The 21098-nt window shown below is 33.3% G+C and overlaps 2 protein-coding genes across 2 annotated transcripts; both read right to left on the reverse strand.

The window, feature by feature from the left end:
* Positions 1-11612: 11612 nt before the first annotated feature.
* Positions 11613-12554, reverse strand: LOC125846910 (bZIP transcription factor 11-like). The gene has a single exon (XM_049526603.1). The coding sequence runs from the start codon at positions 12233-12235 to the stop codon at positions 11840-11842; it is 396 nt and encodes a 131-aa protein (XP_049382560.1). The 5' UTR covers positions 12236-12554; the 3' UTR covers positions 11613-11839.
* A 407-nt stretch (positions 12555-12961) lies between these two features.
* Positions 12962-18564, reverse strand: LOC125846901 (thioredoxin domain-containing protein PLP3B). Its single transcript, XM_049526592.1, has 9 exons — positions 18428-18564; positions 18210-18332; positions 15485-15559; positions 15354-15401; positions 15109-15251; positions 14460-14532; positions 14182-14243; positions 13511-13608; positions 12962-13316 (listed from the first exon to the last, which is right to left on the reverse strand). Exons 2-9 carry the CDS (start codon positions 18291-18293, stop codon positions 13213-13215), a joined length of 687 nt encoding a protein of 228 aa, XP_049382549.1. The 5' UTR covers positions 18294-18332; positions 18428-18564; the 3' UTR covers positions 12962-13212.
* Between the last annotated feature and the right edge of the window lie 2534 nt (positions 18565-21098).

Here is a 21098-nt window from a genome sequence, read left to right on the forward strand (position 1 = left end):
TTAGGCCTAACTCACACCCCAAAAGCTAGCTCAAAGGGAGGAGGATTGCCCAAGCCTTATAAGGAGTCCACCCATCTCATTAACCATCGATGTGGGACTTTTGTCATTCTTTAACACCCCACCTCACGCCCAGTGCTTAGCATCTGGTGCGTGGGCAATTTTGATTTTGGGGGTCCCAACATCGAGTGAGACGGGCCCTGCTCTAATACCATGTTAAATTAGGTCTTAGGCCTAACTCACACCCCAAAAGCTAGCTCAAAGGGAGGAGAATTGCCCAGGCCTTATAAGGAGTCCACCCATCTCATTAACCACCGATGTGGGACTTTTGTCATTCTTTAACGGACATCATATGCATCTGAACTAAATTTCTCGATCTACTCAATAAATAGAGTGCACATCTAACCTCTTGATGAGGTAACTAGGTGAAATTTATTGACGCCATCAACATTACTGACCTTATTGTTAGTATTTATGCTACGTTAAAGGTTGATCTCTCTATTCATTAAATTTTTTAATAACATCAAATAAATGCACTAATTAAAAGATCTTGTATTCACAACAAATGCATTTGTAGGAACGTAACTGATTGAGTTCATGAATTTGCGACCTTTTGTGATGTGCACTATTTGTTCACTTCTTAGCCTGCAATTATATCTCTTTGATACAATTATACTTAATTAATGTTAATGTGTTTTGCTTTAAAATATTATTTTGGGTTTTAGTGCCCAAAATAATATAGCGATTTAACTGTTACAAAAATTATCATTAGATCAATATCAATTGTAACACCAACACATGATCCAAGAACCTTTTCAATCAAATATTTGTTTGTGCCGTTGAGATGAGAGTCATTAACTCATGAAGTCTTATCGTAAATAAAATCACACTTAATTGATTTTCATTGCTTTATAATATAACGTCATTATGGAGCGTAAAATATAATTCGAAGGACGTGGACCTACACACATATCTCCTCCACAATCAACGTCAATAATATTGAGGGGATTTATTGACTTAATACATCCCCTCACTTTCATGGAACAAAATCAAAAGTTACCTTATGATGTCTCATGATTTTTTTAAAATTATTTTCCAATATGTTGGGTTTAGGTTGACTTCATATTTGTTCACAAATCAATTGCGAAACAATTCATATTTTGTTTACAAATATTTTAAACAAAAAAAAAATAAAAAATTGGTCCACTTACTTTATGAATCTTTAAAAAGATTATTATGTCACAAACCCTTCGAGTAAAATAGTAAATATTCATGACGTGCAACATTTCTAAGTCATACTTTTAACCAAAACATCCACTCTTCTTTTTGTTATTTTAATTTCCTTATCTTTTTAGATCTAACGTATCAACCTTTTAATATTTCGGTGATTCAAAATATTTTGTCCTTTTTACCTTTTTCAAAAAGCAAAAGGGTCTGTTCTTGAAATTTTACCGTAAAACCTAACATGTTTTAGAAATTTTACATATTCGAATCATTTATATCTTGTGATTGAGAATAACATTTGATAAGAATTCTTGTCTAATAGTGGAAAATGGAAATCTTGAGATTAGAAGGCTTCGCTACACTTTCTAATTTCTCGAGTCTAATAAGTCATAAGCTACATCCTTACATTACAGAAAACGTGAAATTAGTTATGAAATTAATGTATCGGCAATCCCCAGCTAATATATTGCTAAATAGCTCCTACCTGATTGAATATAATATAATCTGTTATTGATCCATACCTAAATGAGATTAAATTGATATAATTTTTTTGTTATTTAGCTACAAAATTTTTACATTTGCTATAATACTACTATTGTTATTGAACACGAGTTGGACTAGGCTGATCGGTAATAGATTGGGCCTAAGTGGTGTATTACAATTGGGCCTAGGCAGGAGAATGGGAGTCTGTTACAACTCCCTTTTCACTTTTTTTACGGAGTATAACTATAGTTCATATTACATTTAAAGTCGAAGTGGACGTTTGAACATAAAAAAAGATTGTGAAATTTAAAAATAGTAAGTTGACTATTATTTTTTTAAAATTGGTATTTATTTGGACATCAATATAAATTGTAGTTGATTTTAATTTTTGTGAATGATTTGAAGTGAAAATTGTGAAAACAGTTTTCGGAAAAAGAAAAAAAAAAAAGGAAGTGAAAAATGCACTGTCAACGGACACTAAGTTCCTCTATTTAATTCCCTTTATTTATGACTTTTAAGTCCATAAGTTAAGTGCTAACAAATATTTTAATTATACTATTAAGGGATCGTTTGGTGTGAGGGATAAGAATAAATAGTCTTGGAATAAGAAAATAGTCCTGGGATTAAATTTTGGTTTCTTGTTTGGTTGCCATGTTTGGGATAACTTATCTCAGCATTTAAACCATAGTGATGGGATAAGTTGTCCCATATACATGGTGGAATAAGTTATCCCAGGATAATTTATCCTAGGATAACTTGTTCCCAACCAAACGATTATAGTATAACATGTTAGAAAATGCTACGGACTAGTACAAAAGTATTACGACTTGCTATGAAATATATGACAACGTTTTAAATTAAGTCACTTGAAAAGTTGAAATATATGTACATACTAATGTTATGTTGGGTATATAGCAAGAGTTAATGGGAAATAGAGGGAAGATGAAAAGAGAGGAACTTGAAAAGTTCTCTTATGCTTTAGTAAAAAGGCATTTCTCCCTTATTGGCAGACGTCCTATGTAAGGGCTACATTCTGAGTGCTTTAGAGGATGACTTATATAATGTCTATAGTGCAATGACAACTTCGAAAGAATTGTGGAATGCACTTGAGAAGAAATATAAGACAGAAGATGCATGCTTGAAAAAGTTTGTGGTCGCAAAGTTTTTAGACTATAAGATGTCAGATAGTAAAATTGTTGGATCACAAGTACAGGAACTTCAACTTATTTTCCATGATCTAATTGCTGAGGATATGGTAGTAAATGAAGCTTTTCAGGTGGCTGCAATGATCGAGAAGTTACCTCCTTCGTGGAATGACTTCAAGAATTATTTAAAGCACAAACGCAAGGAAATGAAGTTTGAAGATCTTGTGATTCGGCTAAAGATTGAGGAAGATAACAGGACCGCCAGAAAGAAGTCTCGTGGGAATTCAATGGGAGTTAATATTGTTGAAGAAGCTCATACCAAAGGCAAGAAGAGAAAGAAGTCCAACGGACAGAAGTCAGAACAAGCCAAGAAGAAATTCAAGGATAACTGTTACAGTTGTGGTAAGGCTGGTCACAAGTCTTCTGACTGTCGTGCTCCAAGAAAGGATAAGGACAAAGGCAAGAGTCAAGTAAACATCGTGGAAGAAATGGAAGATGCAGATGACCTCTATGCAATGATTTCGGAGTGCAACTTAGTTGGAAATCCCAATGAGTGGTTTCTTGAATCAGGTGCCACTCGACATATTTGCTTTGCAAAAGAAGCCTTTGCAACGTATACTCCTGCTGAGTTCGATGAAGATCTGTTCATGGGGAACACAACAACAAGGATTGCATGAACTGAAAAAGTAATGTTGAAAATGACATCCGACAAGGTGTTGAGTTTGAACAACGTTCTGCACGTTCCTACTATTAGGAAGAATTTAGTTTCTGTTGCACTACTCGTTAAGAATGGGTTTAAGTGTGTCCTAGTTAGTGATAAAGTTGTAATAAGTAAGAATGAGATGTTCTTAGGAAAGGGAAAGGGCTACCTCACTAAAGGCCTCTTCAAACTGAATGTAATGGTTATTGACAGTATTAATAAGAATTTTGCTTCTGTTTACTTATTGGAGTCAAATGATTTATGGCATTCCCGTTTGGGACATGTAAATTACAAAGCCTTGCGAAAATTGATTACTTTAGAAGTATTGCCTGATTTCAAATGTGATAAATCGAAATGTGAAATTTGTGTGGAATGTAAGTTTATTAGACATCCTTATAAGTCTATTGACAGGAATTTAAAACCTTTAGACTTAATTCACACAGATATATGCGATATGAAGTCAATATCATCTCGGGGTGGGAAAAAGTATTTTATAACTTTTATTGACGATTGCGCTCGATTTTGTTATGTATATTTGCTTAATAGTAAGGATGAAACAATTGATGCATTTAAGCAATACAAAAATGAAGTGGAAAATCAATTGAATCTAAAGATAAAAATGATTCGGAGTGATAGGGGTGAAAAATATGAATCTCCTTTTGTAGAGATATATTTTGGAATATGGTATTATTCATCAAACTATTGCACCTTATACGCCACAATCAAATGGTTTGGCGGAACAGAAGAACATGACATTAAAGGAAATTATGAATGTCTTGATAATCAGTTCTGGCTCACTGCGAAACCTGTGGGGGGAAGCCATCCTTACGGCTAACAAAATACTCAATAGGGTACCTCGTAGCAAAACACAATCGATTCCATATGAGTTATGGAAAGGAAGAAAGCTCAACTTGAAATATTTCAAAGTGTAGGGGTGTTTAGCCAAGGTAAAGGTTCCTTTACCCAAGAGGGTGAAAATTGGATCCAAAATAGTGGAATGTATATTTATTGGATATATTGTGAACAGTAAGGCCTGTCGGTTTTTGGTTCACAAATATGATAATCCTGAAATTCATGTTAATACGGTAATTGAGCCAAATAACATTGAGTTCTTTGAACACATTTATCCGTATAAAACTGAATGTGAGTTGACAAGTGAAAAATCTAAATGACCACGGGAAGAATCAACGGAAAATACACTCCCTAATAAGGATCCTAGGCGTAGTAATCACCAACGGAAATCCACTTCTTTCGGACCAAATTTTGTGGCATTATTTCTTAAAAATGAGCCTCAAACAGTTAAAGCAGTTATGTTTTCGTCTGAGTCAACTTATTAGAAAGAAGTAGTCAATAGTGAGATCGAATCAATTTTAACTAACCATACTTGAGAATTGGCTGATATTCCTCCAGAAAATAAACCTTTAGGATCAAAGTGGATCTTTAAAAGGAAAATGAAAGTCGATGGGACTATTGACAAATATAAGGCTAGACTTGTAGTCAAAGGATACAGACAAAAAGAAGGCCTGGACTACTTTGATATATACTCTCTAGTAACAAGGATAACATCAATTAGGATGTTAATAGCACTAGCGGCAATGCATGATCTTAAAATCCACCAAATGGATGTAAAGACAACCTTCTTAAATGGAGAGTTGGAGGAAGAAATTTACCTGGAACAACCAGAAAGGTTTGTAGTTCCTGGTAAAGAAGAGAAAGTGTGCAGGCTTGTGAAGTCGCTTTATGGGATTAAGCAAGCACCCAAACAATGACATGCTAAATTTGATCGAACAATGTTGACAAATGGATTCAAGATTAATGAATATGATAAGTGTGTTTACATTAAAAACGTTCCTAATCATGAGGTCATTGTTTGTCTGTATGTTGATGAATACATATTAATAATGAGTAAAGATATTGACGATATAAATGATACTAAGTGCATGCTGTCCAGCAAGTTTGATATGAAGGACTTAGGAGTTGCTGATTGATCTTAGGGATCATGATTCTCAAAACTCCTCAGGGACTAGTATTATCTCAATCTAATTATATTGAAAGAGTATTGAATAAGTTTAAGTAATTGAATTTCAACAATGTCAAAACTCCAATTGATTTAAGCTTTACATTTCAAAAGAATGAAGGTGAAAATGACTCTCAATTGGAATATGTCAGGGTGTGGGGAAGTTCGATATATATTATGAATTGTACGCAACCAAATATAGCATGTGCTATTAGCAAACTGAGTCAGTTCACTAGTAATCTTAATCAAACTCATTAGATGGCAATGAAACGTGTGTTGGGGTATCTAAAACATACACAACACTATGTTTTGCATTATAATAAATATCATGCCTTGATTGAATGATATAGTGATGCAAATTGGATCACCGAGTCAAATGAAGTAAAATCCACTAGTAGTTATGTGTTTACACTTGGTGGAGGAGCAATCTCTTGAAAATCGTTCAAACAAACATGTATCGCTCGCTCCACAATGAAATTTGAATTTATTGCCTTAGATAAGGCATGTGAAGAAGCTGAATGACTCCAAAATTTCTTAGAGGACATTCCATTATAGCCCAAACCTGTGGGATCTATTTGCATACATTGTGATAGTCAAGCAGCATTAGGTAGGGCAGAAAGCGCCATGTATAACGGGAAGTCTCGTTATATAAGACAGAGACATAGTACTGTAAGACAACTGCTCTCTAGTGGAATTATCACAATTGACTATGTGAAGTCAAGCGATAATGTGTCAGATCCACTAACGAAAGGCCTAGTGAGAGAGGCAGTTGAAAGATCATCTAAGGAAATAGGTTTACAGCTTAGGATAAGTCATCATGACGGTAACTCTATCTAGCAGACTGGAGATCCCAAGAGCTAGATTCAAGGAGAAAAACAAAGTTGTGACTGACGGTTCGACATTGTCAATCAACTCAATCCATTCTCATGATGAAGGCAATGTTCAGGAACGAGGTTAAAACATTAAGGCTTGTTAATGAGTTAATAAAGCTTAAAGTTTTTAATGATTTGCTAAGTTTGGCAGATTTGACCAAATAGTGTATCTACGCGATGACACGATTAGAAATCACCTATGTGAGTGTGAAGTGTAAGCCGCTTCAAAGAGATTTTTTTTTGTCAAAAGATTGTTCTCTATACACTCATGAAACCAGGAGGTGTTCATGGTTGAAACGAACACAATCGTAAGAACCATAAACGGTAAAGGGTTAATTGTGTGACATATGGTTGTCTAGGTATACACCAAAGCTCGACGGTTCAAAGATATCGCATCTATCGATTGACCGAGTATATCTGACATATGTTCACTATGAAAAGTCCAAGGGAAAACCTACTTATCCAGATGCAATTGATCCTTGCTTGTAAAGTATACACTCGTTTGTGCATTCCTTATGTTATAACCATTCCCCATTCATGTGGGGGATTGTTGGGTATATAGTAAGAGTTAATGGGAAATTGAGGGAAGATGAAAAGAGAGGAACTTGAAAAGTTCTCTTATGCTTTAGTAAAAAGGTAATTCTCCCTCATTAGTGGTGGAAAGAAAAATAAAAGTGTTTAAATAGAGAAACACTTCTATTAGTTGTTAAAAGGGTTGGAAAGAGGAACCCCCCCTCGCGCTGTTGTCATGACCCGAGAGTATCCCCAAGTCGTAACATGCGTATTCGACCTCTCGGAGGTCTCATACAAGCCCTTGGCATTCATCACATTAGATATGTAAAATAGTGCGGAATTTAAAAACTTTTTAAATAAAATCCCATAAGACTCAAAGGTCACTTTTAAAAACATCATTCAAAAGTACACAAGCGGAATACTAAGTCTCTTAGCCATCTTAGACATAAACGTGAAAACATACTAGGGACACGGCCCTTTACAATCAAAAGAAGTCTATTAAGTCTATTACAAGAACCTTATCATAAAACTAGAATTGAAAAGTCTTGCCCTCGACATATGAGGACATACCACAAAATCTAGGAAGAACTTCAAATCCCAAGTTTACTACAAAACCCGCTCACTTGCCGGAACCTACACTTGTAGAAAATAGAGAAATATGGAATTAGCACAATTAAGTACTAAGTATGATGACCATGCAAAAACATACTAAAAAAGGACATTTATTTGAGATATATGCTTTCATGCCATTTTTGATAAAACCTTCATATCACAATTATAAGAGACACATTTCACATCATCATCCACATATAAGACAATACCCACATAATAGACATACTCAACTAGTACCAATGTACAATACATGAACATAATCGACAAGTAAGCCTTTTCATCATTTCATGACCTCTATCTCAAGTTACCCAAAGCCACACTTAAGTGAAACATGAAGTGACCGCCCATACAATCTCTTTATATACACCTAAGTGTTCCTAAGGGTTACCATAGATAAGGAATGTACCATTACAATATAACATACTAAGTCAAAATTCTTTAATGAACCACTTTAGGAGACATTTAAGCATTTAGGGGACTTTCACATAATAGCCATTTAGACTTAGGGAACTCACTTTAGCATCTTCTAGGCCTACTCGTGCAATGTGTAGATAGCATCCCATACTACCACCTACACTTTGTAGAACCTATCCAATAACTAGAGTGCACATCCCACATGATGGGAATAGGCATTAACCGACATAGACCATACTAGCTAGGCATGGAATCCGGAGTCTACCCTACTCCGTGGAAGGTGTTCTACTTGCCAAAGGTAGAACTAATAAGCAACCCATGTAGGCACATGGTTTAGGGGATGTCCAAGGATGTTCATTGTGCCCTAGTCTCATACTTAAGTAGGGCCACCATCCTAACCACATCCACTCGGTGCTTAGCCTTAGTTCCCATAGAGTAATTCATTCACATGTATGCACTAGAGTGGACCCCATTTCTAAGTTCGGCCAACTCATAGTACTTCTACCAAGAAGGGCTCCATTTCTTTGTTCTAGCCAATCAAGGTTCATTCAAGGATAGCTCATTGACTTTCTTAGAGAGAGTTTGTTGCCATTCCGGTCCACCATCTCTAAGTCTATCATTTCACACAAGAAGAAGGTCATTACCCCTAGGGTTCACCACTTCAAGGTTTAACATTCACTTTAGGAGTCTAGACTTACTCATGAAAAGGGTACCATGCTAGGTCTAGCCTATTCAAGGTATAATCTAAAAGTCCTCTTTTATCATTCATAGAAAGGGCACCATGCTTAGGTCTACCGATCCTAGACATTCATTTATTCAAAGAGCTTTCAAGTAACAAGAAGGGACATCTAGTCTATCAAGCAAGTCACAACATTTCCATATAGGGACTCTTCATAGTCCAACATCTTTTCATATATACATCATGAGAAAAAAATCATACTTTAAATCACAATGCTATCCACTTTACATAGGATCATCACAAGATCACATAAACTCATTCACATCATACCTTCACACATATAGCTTCACATAAAACTTTACATATAGCTTCATATAGGACTTTACATATAGCCTTATTCATATATAATAATATAACAATACAATAACACTCATATAATGCCCTTCATGGCCTCAATTCACAATAGTACAATATTCCAACATTATGCAACAACTTTCCCAATGCCTTCATGGCTACAATTCACAATAATACCACACAAGAACAAGATATAACACTTCCACCAAAGGTGGATTCAACCTACCAACAACCATCGTCACATATGGACATTTAAAGAGAACGTACTTTCAATTACACTACAATAACACTTTGTACAAGATCACCTTATAACCATAAGAATACCTTCACATATTTACCTTCACATAGTACTATAACACTTCATAACTTGATAACACTTTAATTCAATAGATAATGCCTTCAAGGCCATATTCATAATACAATCCATAATTAAACACTTCCACCATAAGTGGATCAAACCAAGCAAGAACAATTATATCAATAATATGAGATTAAGCCAACTTACCATCCTCCAAAGCCATCCTCAACATTAATCAATAGATATAGAAAATCATAAACATCAACAATACAATCTATTCTAAGCGTAAATTCATCAATACCCAATCATTATCAACAAACCCATTTCGTAAGTCAAATATAGAAATTTGTGAAATCAAGGGTTCATGAGATTTTTCACTTGAAAACATCAATTTAATATCAACAATATCACAATCCATCATTTAAAACCATTTAATGCAAGAACCCTTGAGTAGAGTAAGAAATAGAAGTTTTTCATAACTTTTGAGAATTTGAAAACCCTTCGTTATTGGTTCTAAAGCGAAAACTAGCTTTAGATAAAGAGTCACCATACCTTAGTATTGAGAAAATCCACGAAAATTTGATGCAAGAAACCTTCAATTCGAAACCCTAGCTCCAACTTGACCTTTGCCTTCAATGGTGTTCTAGAGAGAACCCTTTTTTTGAAGAATGAATTAAAACAATATCTTTTTAAATGTTTTAATACCATATATAGTTATTAGAAATAAAATAAATATACCCACTTCTTAATTTAACTAAAATTAATATTTACGAAAACGCCCCTTGCCTACATGGACCTACCAAATAAAACTAAGGCAAAGTCCAATTTTTATTTTGGAAAATTTCATAACTCCAATTTATGCTTAAACTTTAAAAATTCATACGTTAGGCTCTAGTTTCACCTATCTATTTTTAGGGTCGCTACAGCTGTCGTCGTCGTCGCTCGGCTCGGCTTTGGCTTTAGAAAATGATCGATCGAGAGATTATTTTTTGGACAAAGTTTTGTTTTAATTATTTAGTTATTTATTTATTTAATTAATTAAATTAAATTAAATGGCCAAAACGTTTCAATTATTTAGTTAATTAATCGAAACGTTCTGACCCGACTCGAATTTGCGCGATCCATTTTATTTAAAATACTTTCCCATTTTATTTGAATTTCCCGCCGTTAGAGATGACTGTTCTGAAAGGTTGCAACTTTCATGAACTGCCATGACCGTTTGAAAGGTTGCAAACTTTCATGAATGGTCGTGTGGATTCCGAAAGGTTGCAACCTTTCGGAACCAGTTCCTCTTGGCTATAAATACCAGTAATTCTTCAGACTTTTTACTTACGAAAATTTCTGATTTCTTCTTCTTCTTCTGCACAAATTTCATTCGTGTATTTTACTACCGTTGAGTGACTCGCTAACACCAGAGTTTTGGATATCAATACACTGGTGATTGAGATCATTCTATGCTGGGAGGACATATTCCAAATCAAACCTAGGATACTAGAGGAGAATAATTTCCTTAAAGGAACACTGTGCATTCAGTGAGCTTGATCTTCTTTCCATTCAGTTTTTACAGATTTTAGTTTTTGTTAATTAATTTATGGTCTTCACTGGTTCATTTAAACTTTGATAACTTCGTGTTTCTACAAAGTTTGTTGAAATCAGTAGTACTGTTTTAAACACAGATTGCCTAACATGTTACTAGACCATCGACCATACATTCTATTGAGGGTGATAACTGATAAGTAATCAGTCTCCTTTATTTTATTTAATAATTAATAGACATATCTATCTATATTTAGTTGAAAACTTGATTGATTAGTATTATAATAAGGAGTTGAATTTGGACTGATTAAATTTTAATTAATAAAATGATAAACTAAACTATGACAAATGGATAGGAAAGGGACCACTAAAACTCTACGTGGCACTATTCCAATGGATGAGATATCGCAATAATATGATGGAATAATAGCTCTAAGTGGATATCATCTACTACATCATATATAGTATTACAACATTTGAAAATTGCCCTTTCTTTATACTTGACAAATGTATAAAATAGAAAATTACCTTCTTTTTTTTTTTACAAATAAGATAAAAATTTATTTAAAATATAATGAACAAGCATAAATAGATGAAGAAAAATATAGTAAGCTAGAAGGGTAAAACAATGAAAGTTCATCCGTTCATGATAACTTGAATGACCAGTGACGTTTGAAATTATTATCTAATGTTTTTTTAGTCGTAGGTCAGGTCTAGTTTGTTTCGTATTAATATCTCGATCATATTTAAAACTATTTTTGCCAATAATTCAAGCATGATATACTTCAATTTATGCACATCCGATTAGTTATATTGATCTCTAATGGTCAAAGGCCACTATAGTACAACATTGCGCAAGCAAAACCCAAGTACGGAAAAAGAAATGATTTGTTCATCATACATAAATGAAAGGTTTATCGAAAACAATTTCACTCCCTTTCAAGGTAAGGTAAGGTCTATATACACGTCATTCTTCCCAGACCTCACTTATGAAATTACACTGGGTATGTTGTTATTATCCGCTCTGATTCCCATGGAAGAAAATCCCAAGTTTTCAAGAAATCATCTCCAGCATTAACATTATTGCAGTTAATGATCTCCTCAGCACTCTGCAGCCTGTGACTTAACTCAACCATCTGAGCTTTGAGAACAGAGTTCTCTGCTTCCATGTTCAAGTAAAGCTGATTAACCATATTTATGTTAATCACAATTTGATTATTTTCCTCCTTGAGTAGATTCATTTGAGCCAATAACTCATCCAAATACTTGTGTTTCTTCATTCTTGATCTTCTTGCTGATTCCCTGTTCGATATCATTCTTTTACGTTTTTTTTCATCTTCAGTACCATACTTCCTTAATAACCCTGGGGAAGTTCCATTTGAAGAAGCCATAACTTTCTATATATCATTCAGTATTCGAAACTCATTTGAAGCATATAGGGGAAAAGATACTAATAAAACTAATTAAAGCTGAAGAACTTAATATGGAAGTTTAATTTATGTTCATGAAAACACATAGAACCAGTACAGGAAGACAACAGAGAAGGATTGAACCAAGTGAGTACGTCGATGAAGGGTTGAGTTTACGATAAAACCAGACAGAAGAACTTCACTGATTACTGAAGACATAATGCATCAACAACCACATACAGGCTATAGCTATGCATCCACACAGAGATAGAGACAGAAGGCTAATTAAAACTTTAGTTTATATCAATTTTTTTTAAAGGAATACAAAGCAGAGCAGAGTTTCACAGTAAATAAAAGATGAAAAAGAGAAGAAGGGAGAGGTTTTGTGTATAATTCTGGATATTCATTTTATACACTCAATTTTGAACAAATACTATTTAAAGTGAAGCATCTAAAAGCAAATTACGTAAAGCTTTTTAAAAGATAGGGTTGGATATGAAAATTACAAAAAATGAGATAATGCACTTACATACACAGCACTTATTCTTATGATAGCTCCTTGCACTAAACTTGTAATAATATCAGACCTTTTTAGAAAGGTGAAAAGAAAAGTGCAAAGCTACCACGTCTCTTCGTTCATTTTCTCAAAAACTTACAATAATAGAATTCGGATACAACTACATACTTTCAAGAGCCTGTTGGGAGAAATGGAAAGAATTCAGACCACTTTGCAATAATACAGTTCGTTTTCTTCTCTCCGTAAAACTGGACTAAGAAGCAACAGATAGAAATGTCAAACTACTATAACATACTATTTCAAGCAGAATATTCAATCTTTTGCAGTTATCATCTCAACAATGCAAAGACATTGTATTAGATAAATCTGTGAGATTCAGCAAATGGAAGATGTCGATGAATACTCGTTTGATTAGAAGAAACCAATGACCCCTAATTACTCATCAATCTGAATCAGAATCAGGATTGATTGACGATCTCACTGATCTATTTCTATCATCATATGAATCATCATCCTCTTCTTCTTTCTTGTTCTCTTTGATTATTCCTGCACCAAAGATGGTTTAGTGGATTGCCATAAGCTACGTATAAGGAATTCAGTGCTGGCACATGGGCAGGCAGGATGTCGGTATAAAAAATAGGTTGGATAACAAAATCCAACCCGCCAATATTTAATACGGATCAAATGACATATAATACATTGGCCTATCAGCGATCATGCATCCAATTAAAAAGTATTACCTTTCGTTAACAGAAAACCCTCCAGAGCCTTTGTGCTGAAGTCATCTTTTCCTCCCAAATCTTGAAAACCAACCAGCCTATCTGAAGCTATTCCATTCCTGAAGAGCAAAATTCTGTTAAGTGTAGATTAAAAGAAAATGACATCGTTTGGGAAAGAGCTAGTATAACTAACCAAACCCCCTACGGATGCATTGATTCTAATATTCACATGCATGTGTACGAATTTTGGAAGAATAGGTCTGGAATCATAAATAAGACTGCTCCCTTCCCTTTACCACAGTTTTGTTCAGGCAGTTATCATTAGGTCCTCATGTAACTACATGGAGTATATGTTTGTGAAGATCATGGTAGCTCCCCCCTCTAACTCACAGTAAAATTGGAAGAAAAAAAAGAAAACAAGCAGAAACCAAGTTCAGAAAATCCACGCTAGCTCCCTTACAACAATGACAAACTGATATTTCACTTTCCCTGTGTGTGGGCCTGTTTTAACAGATCATTTAATCTATATTGTTGAGACAAATAAATTAGGACAATTTAGGTTTGATCTTATTGCTTGAAGAAACGAGCTAATTTAATCTTCTTGATTTGGCCTTGAAAACAACCAGAGAACCACCCAAACATGGACATATTATAGGAGAATTAATAACACAGTGCAAAGCAGATGCACTAACCTGAAAAAGATGATGCATGGTAGAGTTTTAATTCCCAGCTTTGTAACAAAAAAGGGAGCATTCTGCCATTAGGTTATACAATAAAAATGAGTTATTAGCACGAAAATGAGATCCAATCTGCACAGTCCTCCAAAAGTTATAGAGCCAGTCTGCGACTTTTTTGTTTTTTTAGTTTTTCTATGTTAACTTCCACGCATAGGTGTACTTCACAAAATTTCAGGACTATTTCTACTGTATAATCTGTTAAAGAATTGTCCAAGAACTCAAGCAAAACAGACCTCAGCATCTAACTTTAAGAACTTTGTATCAACATGTATTGGTGCAAGAGACTTCAAATGCTTATCCATGATCCTGAAAAAGCAACAAAGACCATTATGCTTGTGTATGCATGCAACTGGATATGTACAATTCTATTTATTTTTTTCCATTTCTAAGTATTTATAGCTAGACTAATATATGTTGAGGCGTCAATGCATCAAAATACAAAGACAAGCAAGAGAATTATCACAACTCGTCCAATAAAAAATTGGATGGCTAGTTAACCTTGGTAAAGCAGTCACAAGTGGTACCTTCAAGATGCAAATTTAGCAACGATATTAATGAATAGTGTCAAGCTTGTTGCATCAGATTATAAGTTAGAAGACTGATGTGCGCGCTACTGACTCCAAAGCAACTCAAACTACAAATTTGCAGTATGTGAAATACCAGAATTTTTCAAACTGGGAAATTATACAACTCTCTCTCTTTCTCTCTGTCTCCCTCTCCCTCTCTTTCTCAAACACAGATAACATCAGAGAATAATAGGAACTGCGATTGAGAAAGAGCTTTCCTCTTATTAACTGCAATTGAGAAAGAACTGGAATTTATGTCTTTTACTTTTGTCTGGGAGAAGGACAGTGAACTTTGAAACATGAAGTAAGTCCTTACTTGCATCGGTAGAACTCTCGATGATAGAAGTGACAAATCACTTTCTCACTACCAGTAACTTCGCCCAAGAAATCTCCTTCAGTAATCTCTCTATATTCTCCATGCCCTTGCCTTTTTAAAGCTTGTCGCTTCTCTGCTTCTTTCTGCAGAAGAGAGTTCAAAGAAACCAATTGTCTAACAATCAGGTACTTTGCCTCCAGATATAACTAACTACGTTGGCCTGCAGGCAAGACAAAATAACAGACCTTGAGAGCGGCAATCCTATCTGCATGCAACTTTTCCAGCTCAGGATCCTGTTAAAAGCACAATGAGCAAGTGAACAGGCATACAAATTATGTGCCTAGAAGGAGAAACATTGAAGGGTATGCAAACTTACATCCATTAGTTCATCAAGATCTATGTCTTGATTAACAGAAGATGATGCTTGCACCTTCTCTTGAGCCAGCACTTCCTAAAGGGAGAAATTGAATACAAATGATTTGTAGTTAAAAACTGCTAACTAAAACTGCTGGACCTTTTGAGGTATATTACAATGATCTATCAATCAATCTCAAATAATAAGTTATCCCAAAGGAATAGCAAGTAGCATCAAAGGTCTAACTCCCCTGAAATGTTGAAAAACACCCCGTAACTGATAGGTCTTTTTCTTAAACTACTGGAGTATAACCAAACTTTCATCCAACATAGCTGGTCATGTCTGAATGACTCGCCAAACCATCTTAGCTTATCAAGAATAGTGATCTTAAACGGTTGCTATTTGGAGTATAGATATAAAAAAAAACAGATAAACATAGTAATCATTCTCGATATTTCTCATCTAAGTATGAGTTTATCCTGACACAGTAGGCATCATTAATCCAACCAGAAAATAAATGGCAGCTCCATGTCCAATGGCAAGTAAAGAAGATAAGCTTGATACACAGAAATGTATACACCACATTATCATGCCATGAATGTAAAGAGATTCCAATCTCTAATAATTGTAGGAATAACCTAAGAAGGATGTAAAGACTACTGATTTTGACAATTTAGTAAGTGAACCTTCCATATTTTCCTTTTTTGAAATAGTGAAACCTCTTTTCATATTCTGTTGAAAAGAAATTATCTTAGTCTCATAGAAAAATGGTGCATGTGGATTTGGCTACACAATAACAAATTTACTAAAAGCTCCAATCACAAACATCTGCATTACTTTTTGCATTTATAACATATTTTTGACTTCTGAGAGAATTGATTTCAATGCTTAGATAGCTATGATTATAATCAGAAAAAGAAAAAAAAATGTAGGGAAAACACATAGTATAGAATTTTAAGAATTCATTGCATCTTTTAACTACATACAACTTCACCTATCTTATATGAATACATAAAAATCCAAACTTTACAACAATAAAAACTATGCCTCAATTACAAACTAGTAGAGGTGGCTATATGAATCATTTATATCCATCCTGCTCTACATGGACACTTACAATTCTAAACTTTACTCTATTCCTACAAGTTAAAATCCAAACTGTACTCTGCAAAATGTTCCCTTCGTCTACATGTGAAAAAGATTACTGTAACACCTTAAGCAAGACTCCATCGACTTCATGTTCCCAATATAAAAAAACCCCATAATGATTTATTGTACAAACACTCTGTATTGAACTCTGAAAGACTTTATGAATTTGTTCCAAGCCCTCCAAAACTATATGATGGACCAGCAAAAGATGTTCTTTTAACCCTTCGGGGTGGCCCAATGGTTTGGGCGGGAGACTTTCATGTTGGAGGTCTCAAGTTCAAAACCCCTTGCCAACGAAAGCAAGAGTTTGCCTTCTGGGTCGAGCTCGTCGCACCGGGCTTGCCTAGTGTGGGTTACCTCTCCTATGTGGTTTGCGCGCTATTGCATAGGAGCGGGGTTTTTACCCTATGCGCACCCAAAGGGTAGCGGCTGCGGGTTTCCCTTGTCATCAAAAAAAAAAAAAAAGATGTTCTTTTACCACCATTTACATAAGTTAAAACAAAAGTCCGAACTGAACATCAAAAACAACAGACATGGAGAAATTCAATCAACCAACTTTGTATCGATCCCAAATAAGTCGGGATCAACTATATGAATTTTATGTATCTATTGTACTGTATTCAGGTCCATATAATATCCAAATTCTTTATAATTATAGTATTTATGTGCTGTCNAAATGTAGGGAAAACACATAGTATAGAATTTTAATAATTCATTGTATCTTTTAACTACATACAACTTCACCTGTCTTATATGAATACCTAAAAATCCAAACTTTACAACAATAAAAACTATGCCTCAATTACAAACTAGTAGAGGTGGCTATATGAATCATTTATATCCATTCTGCTCTAATGGACACTTACAATTCTAAACTTTACTCTATTCCTACAAGTTAAAATCCAAACTGTACTCTGCAAAATGTTCCCTTCGACTACATGTGAAAAAGATTACTGTAACACCTTAAGCAAGACTCCATCGACTTCATGTTCCCAACAACAAAAAACCCCCATATGATTTATTGTACAAACACTCTGCATTGAACTCTGAAAGACTTTATGAACCTTATCCAAGCCCTCCAAAACTATATGATGGACCAGCAAAAGATGTTCTTTTACCACCATTTACATAAGTTAAAAACAAAATACGAACTGAACAACAGAAACAACAGACGTGGAGAAATTCAATGAATCAACTCGGCATCGATCCCAAATAAGTTGGGATCAACTATATGAATTCTATGTATCTATTGTACTGTATTCAGGTCCATATAGTATCCAAATTCATTATAATTATAGTATTTATGTGCTGTCATCCACCTACCAGTATATTAGGCATTTGGCCATATTTCATTGTGAAATTTGAAAAAAGTACGTTTTTATTTTCAAAGAGAAAAAAATGATATTTGAAAATTGCAAGTGTTTGCCATGATTTGTTGTTTTTCAAATTCTTGAAAATTCTGTAGTTCAACTTAAGTTGAATTCCGGAATTTTATTGCCTCAGAGTTCAACTCCACGAAAAAGTGAAAAAAAAATCATGGCATGGAGCAATAACAGAAAGAAAATAAGAGAGATTCAAATGAGAAAAGAAGTAATACCTTCTGGTAATCACGAGCAGCAGCAGCCATTACATTTCCAAATGCCAAATTAGAGAGAGTCGATTTAACTGAATCTGGATCCATCCCTTCTCCTTTTCCACTTTCAATAGAATTTAATGTAACCTAAATTCAATCAAAACAGACAAAAAAAAATGTGAATACAAAACAGAAAAATAGCAATTGAAATCAGTGGATCAACGTTTTCTGTAGTGAAAAACCTGTGAAAGGCGCGGATTTCAGATTGAACGAATCTGGGATTGTTGGAGGAAGATGAACAGAGAAATACAGGAGAAGAGGATGGGGAAAAGTGTAAAGATTTGAACTATTGATGAGGTAAAGATTTAACTTTTTTTTAATGGGGTTGAAAAAGATTTGATTAGGAATTTTTTTAACTAAATTAAATACTCTCTATGTGTCAATACAATATTTTGAAATTCAAACAAGTCTATTCTTAATCATAAATTTTTTATATATCATTCAAATATGTTGAATTGTTAACTCTTGTGACTTGTAGTAAATACTTTTTACGTAGCCTATAAATATATAAATTTCATTTTAAAAACTTTGAAGATTATATGAGCAAATTTTTTGTCAAATTTAAATTGTTTCATTCTAAAAAAAATAAAATGTTTCACATAAATTAAGACAAAGACAATAATTAATACAATGTTTTAACAATGCTATGGAAACATAAATTAAAAAGTAACTTTATTTTACATGTATGTTGAATTCCTACCTTTGTTTAAAAATAAAAAATAAATTATATAATTCAAAAAGGAATATATATATATATATATATATATATATTAATCGAGTGGTGTTGTTATTTATTTTTTAGTTAAATTTATACTATTTCTTTCTTCTTCTTCTTTTTTTAATGTAAATGTGTTTGGCAAAATACATAGATGGAGAGAATTATCTTTTTTCAGTTATAATTACACTTTTAAACTTATATTGTATGTAGAAATACTTGTATTTATAATATAAATTCTGGGTGATATTTTAGTTATCTAAATAAAAATGAAAGATTTATTTGAAATATTTTATTTTACACTTTGTTAGAGTAGCATTTTGAGTGATCGTTTGATGTGAAGGATAAATATTTTAATATTAGTATTTCTCAATGATGTTAACCAAATTGTGTGTTGCACATCAGTTTGTTCGTGGGACATTATGAGCCTAATTACTCACATAATGCGTGACATTTTATGCCTAGTTGCAGATGAGTTACTGATTGAATATGACGATAATTTCTTCAATAACTTTTATAACTTCTAATTTTTTATTTGTTCATTATTTTACTTTATCATGTAACTTATGTAACTCTTAGATAATTTATTTAACCAATTTACTAATTTTATATTCTTTCTACTCACCATTCATTATAAGGAAAAATTCATCATTCTATCTTTTTTGACTAGTCAACATTATATTGGGAAAATTGTGAAATACAATTTGTTGATTGTATGAGTCTTGCAATTATTTTTGATATAATTGTATGAAAATGGTATGGCAAGTAAAAAGAAATTTGCTAATCTAATAAACAATATATGAGATATGCGATTGATTATACTTGACATGATATTGTGAATATAGTAGAAGTACTAGGCTATTTGTCGGAAATAAAAAATTATTATAACTAATTCTACTTTGGAGGTTGAATTTATTGTTTTAATTTCAACTAGTGAAAAAGTGATATTGATTTATTATATCAATTACTTTATTTTGAGATTTTTTTTTTTTGTTTTTGATAAATTGTGATAGTACCAATTTATTGGTAGAGTACAAGCTTGTTATTATATATAACGATAAATTCCGATCCATGAGGAGAAACACAATATTGTGAGATCATTCTAATAAGTGATATACCATTAATACTAATTCTACTGAATCTTGCAGATTCATAGACTAAGGTCTTAACAACATGAAGGGTGTGAAGCACAAAAGTTCGTAAGTCATATATGATGAAACTCAACCTGAAAATAGAGATCCTATAACCAGATTTAATAGGAAAAACAAATGATATGACGACTTATTGTGAAATGTACTATTATGCTAGAGAAGGGAAGATATCATATTCCAGTCATTATCATCAATATTATGCTTCGTTTTATTTCAATTGAATAAAATTAGGATTTATGTCTTCTTTTCCTCCTGAATTTTATTTTGAATCATTGAGATTATAGTTTCTTTCAAAAGAGTAATTTGAAGAAAAAGTAGCGGAAAGAGGAAAATAATTTTAAAAAATGAGTTAAAAAATTAATTTCATAGAGGCATGAATTTCACTAATATTAATCGAAGATATTGTATAAAAATAGAAAGAGATTAAAACTAATAGGTTTTTAAATAGTTAAATACTTAAATCAGTAAATGCGTATTAAAATAATCAAACATGACAATTTTTTAAATACTTAAAACTTTAGACAACTATTTGTAACATTCTCTCTAAATTTATGTTTTGATTTAGGGATTAAATAGCTGAAGGACCCAATGCATTACACTATTTCGACAATTTTGGTATAAAAAAAACGATAAGACCCAAGTATTTCCCTAGATTATGATCGAAATTTCAGACACATCTTAATCAAACTAAGGTTTTATTACTCCAAATTCATTTTTTTGTAATTTTGTACATCTTTTAACTTACGTAGCACACTCCATGACTCCACGTAGTTGATTTGCGTGAGAGATATTTGAATGTCACGTAAGCCAAAAAAGTGTACAAAATTATACAAAAAAAAGTTTATAGTAATAAAACTTTAGTTTAGTTAAGATTTCTATAATAATCTAAGAGCTATTCCCTTTGTCCCTAATTACTTGTCCACTTTTGAATTGACACACATATTAAGAAAATAATTAATGACTACATTTTTCAAAACAATTAGTCAA

Source organism: Solanum stenotomum, chromosome 12 (genome assembly GCF_019186545.1).
Source record: "Solanum stenotomum isolate F172 chromosome 12, ASM1918654v1, whole genome shotgun sequence".
Classification (NCBI taxonomy): domain Eukaryota; kingdom Viridiplantae; phylum Streptophyta; class Magnoliopsida; order Solanales; family Solanaceae; genus Solanum; species Solanum stenotomum.